This window comes from Phaethon aethereus (assembly GCF_964289735.1).
Source record: "Phaethon aethereus genome assembly, chromosome: 4".
In the NCBI taxonomy this organism is placed as follows: Eukaryota; Metazoa; Chordata; class Aves; order Phaethontiformes; family Phaethontidae; genus Phaethon; species Phaethon aethereus.
In genome coordinates, this window is record NC_138578.1 from 75,934,154 (window position 1) to 75,947,744 (window position 13,591).

Genomic DNA, 13,591 nt, shown 5'->3' on the forward strand with positions numbered 1-13,591 from the left:
CAGATTGCTGTGTTTGCTGCACAGTGGCCTATTGATACAATTGGGAACAAATACCTTCCTTGGACTGCCAAGCAATCAGTGACAACTATTAATTTCTATATAAAGCCATGACTGCTTGTTTGTAAATATTTAGCTATGCATCATTGCAAAGTAGCTTCCTGTGCATGTTAGGGACACATTCTACCATAAATACATTAAAGAATTCAATGCCATGGACTTTCACAGGTCTGTGGTAATTCACATGGGCTGAGGGATTGGCCTGAGAGTCCAAGGACAATTTTTGTCTTGAAATACCAGAAAAGTGAGATGCTGTCCTTACATAAAACACATGAGCAAGACTTTGGCACTGTTTCTTCTGTTGACATTTCAGCAGATGCAATATCGCATACAGTAATGATAAAACACATCAAAGCAAAAATGGTCTAACTGAGCTTTACCTGTTTGGATAAAAATTGTTTTCCTTGTGTTGTGGCACAACGTGCACTCTTTATCTTCCTGTAATTTACTGAACAGCTTTTTAAAAATGAATAAATGTCCATTGGCCAAATCCCAGTGCTCATTTCAGTGTATTGCACGAAAGCAATCACACAGGCCTCTCTTTTCCACTCTCAGGAGGAGGGTTTCTGTCTGAAAAAAAAAAAAAGCATGAAATTAAAGAACTGAATATATCACTTTAGAAGAGTATATAATTGATTAGACCTAATTCCTCTGCACAGCTGTAGTCAAGGTGCTTTGTTGAGTGAAAAATCATAGTTATTAGTGCTGGTTTTCATCCAGAAAAAGTGATGAAATAAGTATATTCAGAACCAAGATGGCATGGAGAGTATTTTTATAGTTTAAATGTTTTCATTTTCACAGTTAACTTCTAGGGAGTAGGCTGTCAAAATTATTAAAGTGTCCTTTATAAATGCTGAGAAAAATTCCACTTTCAACTGCACTGCTCTTAATTCCTTCACAGTGATTGATGGCTTCCTGTTGACAATGTCTTCAGTACTGTGTAGTTTAATTGCACCAGATAGCATGTGCTGAGGAGCCAGTTGTGCTCTCAGTTACACTGCCACTTCTCTAGAATAATGCTGAGTTCAATCCAGCTGTCAGTGTAGCCTTGTTGTCTGAAACTCATAATCTTTCAGGGCAGATCTAGACTTGAGTTTGTGGCTCCTATTTTAACCTGAGTTAATTTACAGATAGTTGCCTTATTATCAGCTCCATTTGGAACCATGCCCCCAGAACTCCATCAAAAGCTGAAAAACCATTCTCCGTACACATAATTTTAAATTACTTGCTCTTGTTTCTGGGGTGTCTTAGTGGAAAAGCATTTCCAAGCTTTTTTTTCCTCTGTATCCAGGAAAAAAATTAACTTCAGGTCCTTAAAGATATTTAAGTATCATTTATTTAATTGTAATCAAATAACTTAAATATTTTGTGGGTCCTGGTCTCACTGTTTGAGAAACAAATTTCTTAAATGGTACCATCATTTCAAAAGATGAGTCTTTTGCAAGACTCAAAAGAAAATTGTTGGTGCAAGTGACTCGCGTTAGCAAGTGCAATTGTGACTGAAGAGAAACTTCCTCCTGAGCATATCTTGTGGTTTTCACCCTGTGGTCTGTGGTCCCATAAGTAGTCTGTAGACTGACTTTGAAGAGTTTCTTGAGGGGGGAAAAAGTTACCAGACTTACATTCACCATGAATGGGTTTCTCCTCTGCACTGGAAAAAAACATTAAAGGTTAAAAAACACTTGTTACAAATTAACTAAAAGCTCTTTGAAACAACAAGGTCTTCAGCCTGCTGGTGTTCCTCTGACATGGTACCTCCTGACAAATTAGAAACAGCCTAATTAACAAAGACACATAGTTTCCAAAGGAGTAGCTGGGCCCTTCTACCTGGGGACCTGCTCCACCAAGCTCTGCCTTGCTTGGCCAGCAGTACCTCTGTCCTCCAGCAGTTCCTACTCTCTGCTGCTCATTTCTTGTTCTCAGACTGCAAGCTTTTGCAGGGAGAGGCTGTTTTCGGAACCGCTTTTCCCTCCCCTCCACAGCTCTCTATCCTTTTCAGCTCAAACTTTTGACATTCACCTTTGCATTAAAGAGGACTTGTTCACTTTCCTTGTCTGCTTTCACTTATCGGCTTAGTGTAATTGCAGGCGTTATTAAACACTGCTCCTTGCTTGTGCAATGCAATCCTGGATGAGTGAATGCTCTCATTGTTGGGAGCCCAGTAGAAATCATAGAATCATCTTAACATCAAACAGGCTTATTGGATTTCACCGTAATGCCAACAAGCTGCCACTGTTGCCACAAACCCTACCTCTGCATAACTCATGACCATTTACAGGCGGGAAGAGCAGCTCTGGGAGCACTCAGTTGTAAACTGAAATACTATGAAAGAGAAGCATCAATTACAAAAATGAATTGCTGCCCTGTTGGCTTAGGAAGTCCCTGGTAGGAACAGTCCTACTTGGGGCCTGCCCTTGTAATAACAACTTTCAAGACTCAGGAGTCGCTGAATGAAGTTACTTGTGTGTGAAACTTGAGAAATTATAGTTGGTCAACATGAGCCAAGCACCAGCGATTAAGTAAGGATATGGCAGCTGTACCTTTCAGAGAATAGAAGGCCACACTGTGCCGTTTGTAGGTCCCTGGCCACTGCATTTCACTTTAGTATCTCTGCATCATTCAATAATTCGTATTTAACTAAGGCATCTCTTCCAGAAAGGCCTTTGGAGTCTCAATCAGGCTGGGAAAGATGGACAGCAATATAACCTTTCTTTACTAGTAGTATTAAACTCTCACACTTGTCAAAGGGTGGGTGATGTCCCAGATAATTGGTTGTGTTTGTTTTAGTGATGCACTGTTCCTATGCCCCTCGTTCTGTAATACTGAGAGCTGTCTGAATCAGTGCCTTGGCATCTCAGGCCTGTCCAGGTCCTCACAGAAACACTTATCTTCCAGCACTCTGGGACCAGCTTCTCCCTTCATACTCTGCCTCACTTCTTACAAGGCAGCATTGCTCTCTGATGGGTTGTATTCTCATACCACCCTCCAAATAGAATAGCCAACATAAATATTTCTCAATATCTCTGTAAGTGGGATTAAGGAATTGTGCTGCCTCTATTGCATTCAAAAAAATCTTCCCAGTGCAATTTAGACAGAAATTTAGTACCTCCTTTGACTTCCCATGTAAAGCCTGGTGACAGTGTAAGAACCAACACAGCTGTGCTTGCACATGGTCTTGCCATGTCAGGTGTAGGTACAAAACATTTCAGTTGAACCCAATCCAAACAGGTGAAAACCCACTATGCACCAGAACAGCCCAGCACAGCTGCTGGAGGTAAAGCCTCTCTGTTCACAGCCTACCACTTAACAGCTATTTAGTGTTATGCTAGTGCATGGGAAACTTTTGCAATGTAACCCGTACTGCACCCAGAGCTCTGCCCTAATCAGTTTGCTATTGATAGCTGAAGAAAGCTAAAGTCACTCCAACCTTACTGTGTGGAGCCCTACATGATTGCCCAAGGTCACAAGAAACCAAAGGCAAAGCAACATAATTGTCCTGTGTTATAGTTTGATGCACATAATTGATTTACAACTCTTTGGTTGTCTCTGTTGTGAATGACAATTTGAGTGGAGCGTGAGTTTAGAGAAAGAAGGAGCCCTTCTCACCTACCAACAGAGATGACCTGGTCAAAGCCACTGAGTGAGCACCTAAAGGAACTGGGATATGGGGCTGCAAACAGGCTTTTCACTTACCCAAGTTGCTCTACTGTCACGTTGCCAGTGTTGATGGAGCTGTTTGTTAGGGAAGGAGAGGAAGACGCCCGTCTACAAGAAAGGCCGGAAGGAGGATCCTGGGAACTACAGGCCTGTCAGCCTGACCTCTGTTCCAGGGAAGATTATGGAGCGGTTGGTTTTGAGAGTGCTCACAGGGCATCAGCCAAAGGATCAGGGCCAGCCAGCATGGGTTCATGAAAGGCAGGTCCTGCTTGACCAACCTGATCTCCTTCTATGACCAGGTGACCCGCCTAGTGGATGAGGGAAAGGCAGTGGACGTTGTCTACCTGGACTTTAGTAAAGCCTTTGACAGCGTCTCCCACAGCATTCTCCTGGAGAAACTGGCGGCTCGTGGCTTAGACGGGTTTACTCTTCGCTGGGTGAGGAACTGGCTGGACAGCTGAGCCCAGAGAGTTGTGGTGAATGGCGTTAAATCCGGCTGGCGGCCGGTCACGAGTGGTGTTCCCCAGGGCTCGGTTCTGGGACCAGTCTTGTTCAATATCTTTATAGATGATCTGGATGAGGGAATTGAGTGCTCCCTCAGTAAGTTTGCAGATGACACCAAGTTGAGTGGGAGTGTTGATCTGCTGGAGGGTAGGAGGGCTCTGCAGAGGGATCTGGACAGGCTGGATCGATGGGCAGAGGCCAACTGTATGAGGTTTAATAAGGCCAAGTGCAGGGTCCTGCACTTTGGCCACAACAACCCCATGCAATGCTACAGTCTTGGGGAGGAGTGGCTGGAGAGCAGCCTGGCGGAAAGGGACCTGGGGGTGCTGGTTGACAGCCGGCTGAATATGAGCCGGCAGTGTGCCCAGGTGGCCAAGAAGGCCAACAGCATCCTGGCCTGTATCAGGAATAGTGTGGCCAGCAGGAGTAGGGAAGTGATTGTGCCCCTGTACTCGGCACTGGTGAGGCTGCACCTTGAATACTGTGTTCAGTTTTGGGCCCCTCACTACAAGAAGGATGTTGAGGTGCTGGAGCGTGTCCAGAGAAGGGCAACGAAGCTGGTGAGGGGTCTGGAGCACAAGTCTTATGAGGAGCGGCTGAGGGAACTGGGGTTGTTTAGTCTGGAGAAGAGGAGGCTGAGGGGAGACCTTATCGCTCTCTACAACTACCTGAAAGGGGGTTGTGGCGATGAGGGTGTTGGTCTCTTCTCCCAAGTAACTAGTGATAGGACAAGAGGAAATGGCCTCAAGTTGCGCCAGGGGAGGTTTAGATTGGATATTAGGAAAAATTTCTTCACTGAGATGGTGGTCAGGCATTGGAACAGGCTGCCCAGGGAGGTGGTGGAGTCGCCATCCCTGGAAGTGTTCAAAAAACGTGTGGATGTGGCGCTTCAGGACATGGTTTAGGGGACATGGTGGTTCTGGATTAATGGTTGGACTTGATGATCTTAAAGGTCCTTTCCAACCTAGTGATTCTGTGATTCTGTGATTCTGTGACAAGACATGCATAGTGGGGGCTTTATTAGTGAGAGACCTCCTGTCTCTTGCAAACTTCAGACAGCATAGGATCCACTGTGGTAAGTCCTACCCCAGTCAGTGTTTGTGCCTATTTATGAACACACATATGTATGCATCGCTAAAATCAGAGCATTTAACACACCCTCATTTTTTGTTCACTGGGACCTCTGCAGCACAAGACCGGCATGTGAAGTTGCAGCATGCCCTGTGCTTTGATATCTTCTGTGATAACTACCTGAGCAAATATGCTTTCCCCTTTTTTATGGAGTATTGATCCATGAGCAAGGAATATATGTGCTTCCCTTTCCTCTCTGCCAGACCTGCCTGCCACCTTCTTGCTCTCTCATTCACTTTCTGCTCCCGCCCAATGAACAGTCAGTCCACAGCTCAGAAGCAACACTGTGAGATAAAGAGTAAATCATCTTGTTCTTCTCTCCTTCATACATCTTCTTTCCTTCTCTGTTTGATGCAGGGACTGTCAGGGGTAATCCCTTAGCCTGTTATGCAAGGAGTCTGACTAGATGATCTTTAATGAACCTCTCCAGCTTGTGAAAAATAATCTGTACTTGGTACAATGCTATTTGCTGGAGTGGAAGTGAGTCAGCAGAGATGTCATGTCTGCTGTACACAGACAGGCAGACCTGGCCATTTGGAGATAAAGGCTAAGTAAAAGCATTTCTATAGAAACACATACCCGTGTGTCTAGATTATAGGCTGTCTTCTTTAAATCCTGCAACGCCCTCTGCATGAACTCAAACGCATGGCAGTCAACACAGGGACGACCTGGAAAAAGGTACAGAAGAAGACATCGCTGTCACAGTCTGAAATGTGGAGTGTGGCAGTGCCGAGAGGGAATGCTCAGAGACCTTGCAATGCCAGGAGAAAACCCATTTTACCAGGCACCTGCGTGTGTACGAAGTTAGGGCAGCCTGTGGACAGGGCTGTATCTGTCCTTGTGCGAATGTGTAAGGACCAGCAAATACACAAGAGCATTTTGCTGCATGTGCTTTTCTGAACATGGCCCAGGCTTGATTCTGCCCGGTGTTGTGTGCCTTCAGCCCCCAGCCTCTCCCCTTGAAATGGAAAACCTCAAAACTTCTCAGAACATGGGTTAACTCTCAACTGATGCCCTGAAAATCGCAGTTTGCAGTGGTTCAGAAATCAGACAGGCAGGTCTGTTTTTACAGGAGCTCTTACGGAGCAGCTTGGCAAGGGGCAGTGCCAGATCTGTATTTGCTTCCTTTCACCTGCTGCTGTATTTTTCTCTGCCAGGAATGCAAAGCATCCCACTGCGTCTGCAGCTGGTGCCAGCGCGTGTGCAGAGGGGCAGGGCAGGGAAAAGGCGGAGGAGAGGAGGAGGAAGGGACCTGACAACGGCCAAAATGGCTCACCTCTGGACCTGGGCATTTCTGCTCTGCCAGGATTCACGCCACACTATTCTCGAGCCCATTCATTCAGTCACAGAGTTAATGAAGTGTGGGTTTTCAGAAGAAGAGATTGCAGATACTGGAGGAGATGCAGGGGAATGGGGAGGGCGGACACTTTACATTGATCACGGAGCCCCCATGTTGGGGGGAGCAGCGAAATCCTTGTCCACAGGCAGCCTCTTGTGCTGCTCTGCCAAAGAACAGAGGGTGCAAAGCTGCTGCTGAGGCAGCTGGAGAGCCGCGCGGAGCCGGAGAGCTGCCGTGCAGCACCGCAGCACCCCGCGCCTGGCACCCTGCTGCCAACGCACACTTCTGCGTTGGGCCTGACGGAAGGGAGCAGCCAGAGTGCTTCTTGGTCCCCAGAAAGCCTCTTAGGGGCTTTGACTGGTTTGGGAGGTGTTTCACTCCCACCCATTCTCCTCCATCTCCCCTCCATGCAGCTCACATCTCTGGGAGACCCAGGGATCAAGCCAGGAATCTAATTCCAGGGATACAGGGAGATGCAAAGTCCCCACCTCTATAAGAACAGCATCACTCACAAAGATTCTCTGCAGGCCTGAGAGGAGTAGCAACAGGATGGTTTTGAGCACATTTTAAAGACACTCAACTCCCTCCTGTTTTCAGTATTTCAGTAATTTAATTGTTTTCAGATTATGGAGCAGAGCCCTCAGTAAGAACCTGAATTCTCAGTCTGCTGTCAGCAAATCCATCGTTCACTTGGTGCCATGGCCTGCTCCCTCCCCTTGCTGTGGTCTTCTCAGAAAGCACCCTGCCCTGGCTCCACCTCAGTAAAGCACTGCATACCCCAAAGTGCTTGTCACTAAAGAGTTCTCAAAATCAGAACTTGGAGAAAAAAACAAACTACCATTCATAAATAAATGTCTCCCGCTCCAGCAGTGTAGAGAAAGCATCTTTTAGGAGAGCCATGAATTCCACAGTCATGCACTGCCTGCCACCCAAGCAATCTTCCCAGGCCCTCATGAAGGCCACGGCTGTGTGGGATCATTCACTGGTATTTGTGGCAGCCAAGAGCTCCCATGCGGACAGGGAGGTACTAGTGGAATGGCACAACCATGCCAAGTGGTTATTTCTGTCACTCCTGACATCAAAGCAGCTTCTGCAGGAAAATGGTGGTTGCACAGAGGACACCTGTCCATGAAGGATCAGCGCATGTGAAGCTTCTAACACGGCACTGCTTTTCAAAGCCACAGTGCAGATGCAGTCAGTTCCACCATATAATGGCATATTGACTCTCTAATATGGTTTCCTGGGCTGTCCTCCTTGGTGGAGGGTCCTTCTCCAGGCAGAGCTGTCTCTGGGTCAGGTTAGCACCCCTGCCTACTGGGAGCTAGCAGCCCTGCAGTGCTGGCAGTGGGAAAGCTCATGTGATTCCTCCAACCAGCTATATCCCAGGATTTTGACTTCCAGCAGCACAAAGAGGACTCACTGAAGCAGCACCGCTGGCAGAGGAGAGGACAGCTGTACCTGGGAGGAGGTGACAAGCAGCTGGGGAGGTGGCTGGCTATAAACTCTTCCACCCATGCAGTCCTGCAGAGCACATGTCTGTTTAGCACTTTGGGGACTGAACTAGGGCAGTGCTGACCTTTCTGTCAAGCATCTTGCACTAGCACAGAGCGACATGAATGCAGTTCCCCAAATAAAATAGGGGCGATACCCCACTACCTGGAAAGCCTATAGCTATGGTTGGATTTTTACCAGCAGAGCTGCTCACGTCCTGACTCCAGCCAGGCTTTTAATCTATTATACTAGTCAAACTCTCGCAGTAGTCAATAGCAGATAGTTAAGGAAGATACAAGAATAAGCCTCTAGCAATATTCTTCTAGCCTACCAAGAGGTTGGAGGACGTCCCGAGTCTGGCTGGTGTTTCTACCTCTGATAAGCCCTCTGCGATTTTTTCTCACATTAATTTGCCCCATTGCTTCCTGAATCCATGTAAACTTTTGGCATCTACAGCATCCTGTGGCAATGAGTTCCATAGCTTAGCTATTCACGGAGTGAACAAAATACCATACTTGTCTGCTCTGAAGTTAACATCTGCTGGTTTCATTTTGTGCCTCTAATTTTTGCACTGGAAGAGACAGTTATTAAATATTCACCATCTTTGTCCCACTTATGAATTTGCTGCTCTCCATCATTCCCTGTCTCGGTGTCTCCTTTCCAGACTGAAGAGCTGGGTTGGTAGGCTGGCCTATCTAGCTGGACTCACTTTCTCTTCATACTCACAATATTTTCAGCAGGATACCCATGGACATTTCCTCAAAGTAATGATGTCTAAGGGTCTGTTTCACAAAGGTTTTAGACAAATCTAAATATGTGCTGTTGCCAATAGGAGCAGTCCCACCCTGCTTTCTGTCTGTGGCTATGTGCTATGTGCTCCCACACACAGTTGCTTGGTCAGCTGCATTATTGATTTTTTTCTCCAGATCGGATCCTGAATGCCCAAGTTCTGCAGCCAGAACAAGAAATAGGGCAAGGACAGGAGTCCAGGTTATGGGGAGGAAAAGGGCAGAGGTAGCATAGGCCTACATGAGCTTAAAGCAATCATGAAACCAAACCTTAAGTCACATCATAGCAAAGTACAGCAGAGCGCTATTAATTCCTTGCTGACAGCTGGGAACAGACTATCATTCATAGGGAGACTTAACAGGTTTGTGGATTAACATAATGAGAATTATCAAGAGTCAGCTATAATTCTTTAAGTGGGTCCTGTCATCACAAAGACTATATGTGTCTTTGTGTATTTGGAGAGAAGTGGGGGAGGAGAGCTTAAAACATGCTTTTTGGCGGCTTCTTGGTGAAAAACTGGAAGTGAAAGCACTGTGGAAGTCTAATTTACTTTCCTTCGCATGCACATGGCATTTACTCTTTGTATTTCATGCACCTTGGCTAATGAAAACAGACTGACCAGCTTCTGTTCTTCAGATTCCACATTTCAGCTTTCACAGTGTGTGATCTGGGCTATAAATGCGATGAGAGGTTGGGGAAATTACTCATTTTTTTTAGTGGATTACATTGAACTTTAAAGAAAATAATCTGCAAACATTAGTAACACCACTTCATACTTGAGCAGGCTTTTGCATATGCAAAGTGCTGTGTATAAAGGACATGATTAATCATTGCTAATTAGCATTATTCGTAAAAAAGCTGGGCTCAGCTCTCTGACTGGCAGAAAGTATGCCAAGTGGAGAGCAGGTGATTGATACCCCAAGCCAGATATTGGTGCCACACAGGGCAGGATCTCTCTGCAATGCTATGAAGAAATCTGACTCACTTTCATGCTTTTCTCCTGTGACCCCTGCAGCTCCCACACTTCTGCCCCTCTCCTGCTCATGGTGCTGCTGGAGGGACACGTTTCTCCCACCAAGTGGGAGAGAGAGGCTGCAGTGCTGCGTGGTCCATGAGGGATTGCGCCTGCTAAAGGCATGTTCCCAGTCCCATGTCGCACACCTGGGAACAGAGAAAAGCATCGAGCACCACAATGGTCTGCCCCGCAGAAGGACACTTAGTATATGACGTCCATGTACGTCATATATCCCTGTCAAGAAGGTGTAGTAGAGCTCCCTTTTTCTCCCTGGGTCATCCAGGATCACACAGCCACCATTTTACCTGGGCTGACAGTATGGACTTAAGTGCTGGCAATAGGGAAGGTGTGCACATGTGCTGCACATATGCCTCCCAAAATGGGTCAGTGCCCAGGAGGATCAACTCCTTGATGAGAAATAGCCATCAGGCAGTAAAGATCCAGGAACATTTGTACTAGATCACATCAAAGGTCTGCTGGCCCAGTGTTCTGTCTGCCACGAGCTACATCTCTTGTAGTACATTAAATGTGACTAGGAGCATTCCCAGGCTTTGAGAGCAGCTTGGCAAGGGACAGGTCATCTCTGGAACAGTAAATTCTGTCTTCCAGATAGGCAAATGGACTTCTGTCATGGACAAAAGTGTGCCAGGGACTATCGTAGCAGGTTACTAGTACAGTCATGTCCCCATGCCAGGGAACATCCATGGACATTGATTATAGATGTGGCCTTCACGGCCAACAACGGATGGCCATGAAAGAGCACAAGACCAGGGCAAGTATGGAGGGATATGTCCTCAAAGACCCTTCCAGGCCTCAGGAATATGCCAAAGCAGCTCCCGAGACAGAGTAATTGCTGCTGTTTCTAACACTCCTTTCTAAGATTTTTTTCCTTGAATTTCCAATCATTTCTGCAATCCCATGCAAACGTTCAGCATCCACAGTGGCCTAAGGGAGGAGTTCGACAGGTTAACTATCCAGAAGAGCCCTGATGGGCAAAGGAAAGTACCTGGACTACTTAGCAGCTATGCAGCACTCTCAATGAGTGGCTGATTAGGAGCATCCCAAGTTCCTTGTTCCTGTAAGACTCTGTCCCTGCAGCACTACAAAACAATTTACAATTCATGATCAGTTGAGAGTCTTCCTCCTGGCCTGGCCCCAGACATAAATACCATTATGCACTCCAGCCTCCATTACTCAGCAGCATGTCTCTGCAGAAATACTGGCCATTGAAACACCCTGACCTGCCCTTCATTCCTCATTCTCACATGCAGGAGTAAGACAAGGAATCTTTCTCAAGGGCTCTTCAGGGGACTTAGTAGCCCTGCCACAGGATATCAAAACCATGAGATAACTCCTCAAGATTGGGGTCAGAGACCGTAGTCAAGAGTTTTGTTCTACAGATAAAATGGGAGTTTCCACTACACAAGCAGAACAAGGAATCACCATGTATTTTTTCCCAAAAATGCATTGACTTGCCTCTGCTAACATAGACACACAAAGGGCACACATAATTTGTTTTTCAAACATGATTTGCTCTTTGAGGACACAAAATGGACTGCTTGCCACAAAACTTATTAAAGTTAATTGACGCCTAGAAAACAGACACACAAACCAGAGATGAGGTCTGGGTTAGAACAGACCAAAACTTAGCACTAATAAAAAAAAGAAGAGAATGTAAAAAGAAGGGAATTCAGCATTTAAGTCCTGTAGAGACAAATACACAGAGGTGTATCTGAAAACTAATAAAGAATTCTAGGAGAATAAAATTCAGTGACTAAATCAGATCTTATATTAAATATTTGGTAGTGACTTAAAAAGATAGATGTCATACAAAGTAAGCATGACTAAGAATTAGAGATTGGTTTGTATGCTACTGCCTTCTTTTTTTTTTTTTCCTCCCAGAGGATATTTCAAGTTTCTAACGAGTGGCTACTTCCTACTTGCTGTCACCAAAACACCCTGAGAACATTGACTCCAGACCCTGGTATCTTTGAACTATTGCCTCATTTTGGAGCTGAGAAAGTCTAACTAGAGACTTGCTCAAAACCGCAGAGGAAGCTAATATAGAGCTGTGATCTAAATTCAAGAGCTCCCAGCTCCACGGTGTGCTCAAGCCAGTCTGTCATATTTTTTTATTTTTTAGGTTTGCAGAATAGTAGCAGGATTTCAGAAATCTATATGTCTTTTACAAATACACCATTTGGGTCAACTTCCCCTGTGTCAACCTATAGCAGTTACAAGAAAGATGAATTGGACCCATTGTTCCAATCAAACGCTAAAATAAGCAAAATGTAACACTCTAGCAGAAATAAACACAAATTTTCTTCAAACAACACCCAGACTAGCAAGGACGTCATATGTGTTGTGGCAAATCTGGAAACGAAACTCTCAAGAAGCAGATCTAAGACCTACAACCAAAGAGCTTTAAAACAAGCTCCAATGAAAATTATAGTATGCAGTTAGTATTTTTTCCAAAATAACTACTAATCCTTCACTTGCTCGCTGTTTTTATAAGCGCGGTTTGCATGTGCTTTGCTGACACGTTGCAAATTCATCGTTACTCCCTCGCTAACCAGGCAATGCAACGTTCCCCAGGAGTTTAAGGCCAGTGTGGCTGCCGTGCGTTAAGCGCAGGACAGAAAGCAGGATGAGGTGCAGCGGGGGGCCGGAGTGCGCAGGGCAGGTACGTACTTTCTGCAGGAATGACGCTCCCAGAGTCCTGGCCGGCCCCCGCAAGCCTCACGCTTAGCAGCCCAACCACCGAGATGAACGGGATCACCACACGCATCACGCTCCAGGCAGACGGCAACGCCATTACTCTCCTCAATAATTCAAGCTTTCTTCCCTGCCTGGAACAAGGAGAAATAGTGAAAATCAGCGGTTTGCTCCCCACGCGCTCCCCACAAAGGCGTGGACGAGACGCGATAAGCACAGACCCACTCGTGCACACAAACCCCCACGCACACACCACTGCAGTGACATGCCACGGGCTTGAAACGCACCCCAAGGACCGGTCTGCTGGGTACCTGATCTTTCTCTTCGCCTCTGTGCCAGACTCTTGGAGCAGCTCAAGCGAGCAGGCGAGGCTCCAGCAGCCACTCTGAGCATGCGTCCCCCCTGCATCCCCCCTTCCCTGATTAGGGTCATTGCCATGGAGATTTGCTATAGCAACACTGAAAAATTGGAGCTGCCAAGTGGAAAAGAAGATTTAAAGGGACCACAGCGTGGTGGATGGTTGCTGCTGTACTCCTCCTCTGCCTCCGCTCCTTGAAGGCCATGCCTTCTCCTTGGTGAACGCTGGCTGCTGCCACCCGCATGAGAGGGTCTTTGCTAATTTTTGCATTTGTTGCTTTTATTCCCAAAGGGACTGTGCTAAAATACGCAGCTCCCATCCCTTGCTTTAGCTGTGACTCACTTAAAGTGAGATTTTGTTTCGGGAGGTTCAAATGAGATAAAAACTCAGACGTTTGCTTGGAAAAACAAAGATGCAGGGCCTGCTGATGGTGCCCTGGGCTCCGGAGCAGACTCCCTTACAGGCTTCGTTTAACTACACTGAAAACGAAGCCTTGTGCACAACAGCAACATTGGCACATGAACCAACCAGGAAC

At 46.2% G+C, this 13,591-nt stretch overlaps 1 protein-coding gene across 1 annotated transcript; it reads right to left on the reverse strand.

The window, feature by feature from the left end:
• Window positions 1-263: 263 nt before the first annotated feature.
• NICOL1 (NELL2 interacting cell ontogeny regulator 1) lies at window positions 264-13,136 on the reverse strand (the record flags this gene model as incomplete). Its single annotated transcript, XM_081998788.1, is given in 5 exon segments — window positions 264-627; window positions 5,929-6,017; window positions 12,675-12,832; window positions 13,010-13,094; window positions 13,097-13,136. Coding segments are annotated over 5 exon segments (438 nt in total). The 3' UTR covers window positions 264-561.
• Between the last annotated feature and the right edge of the window lie 455 nt (window positions 13,137-13,591).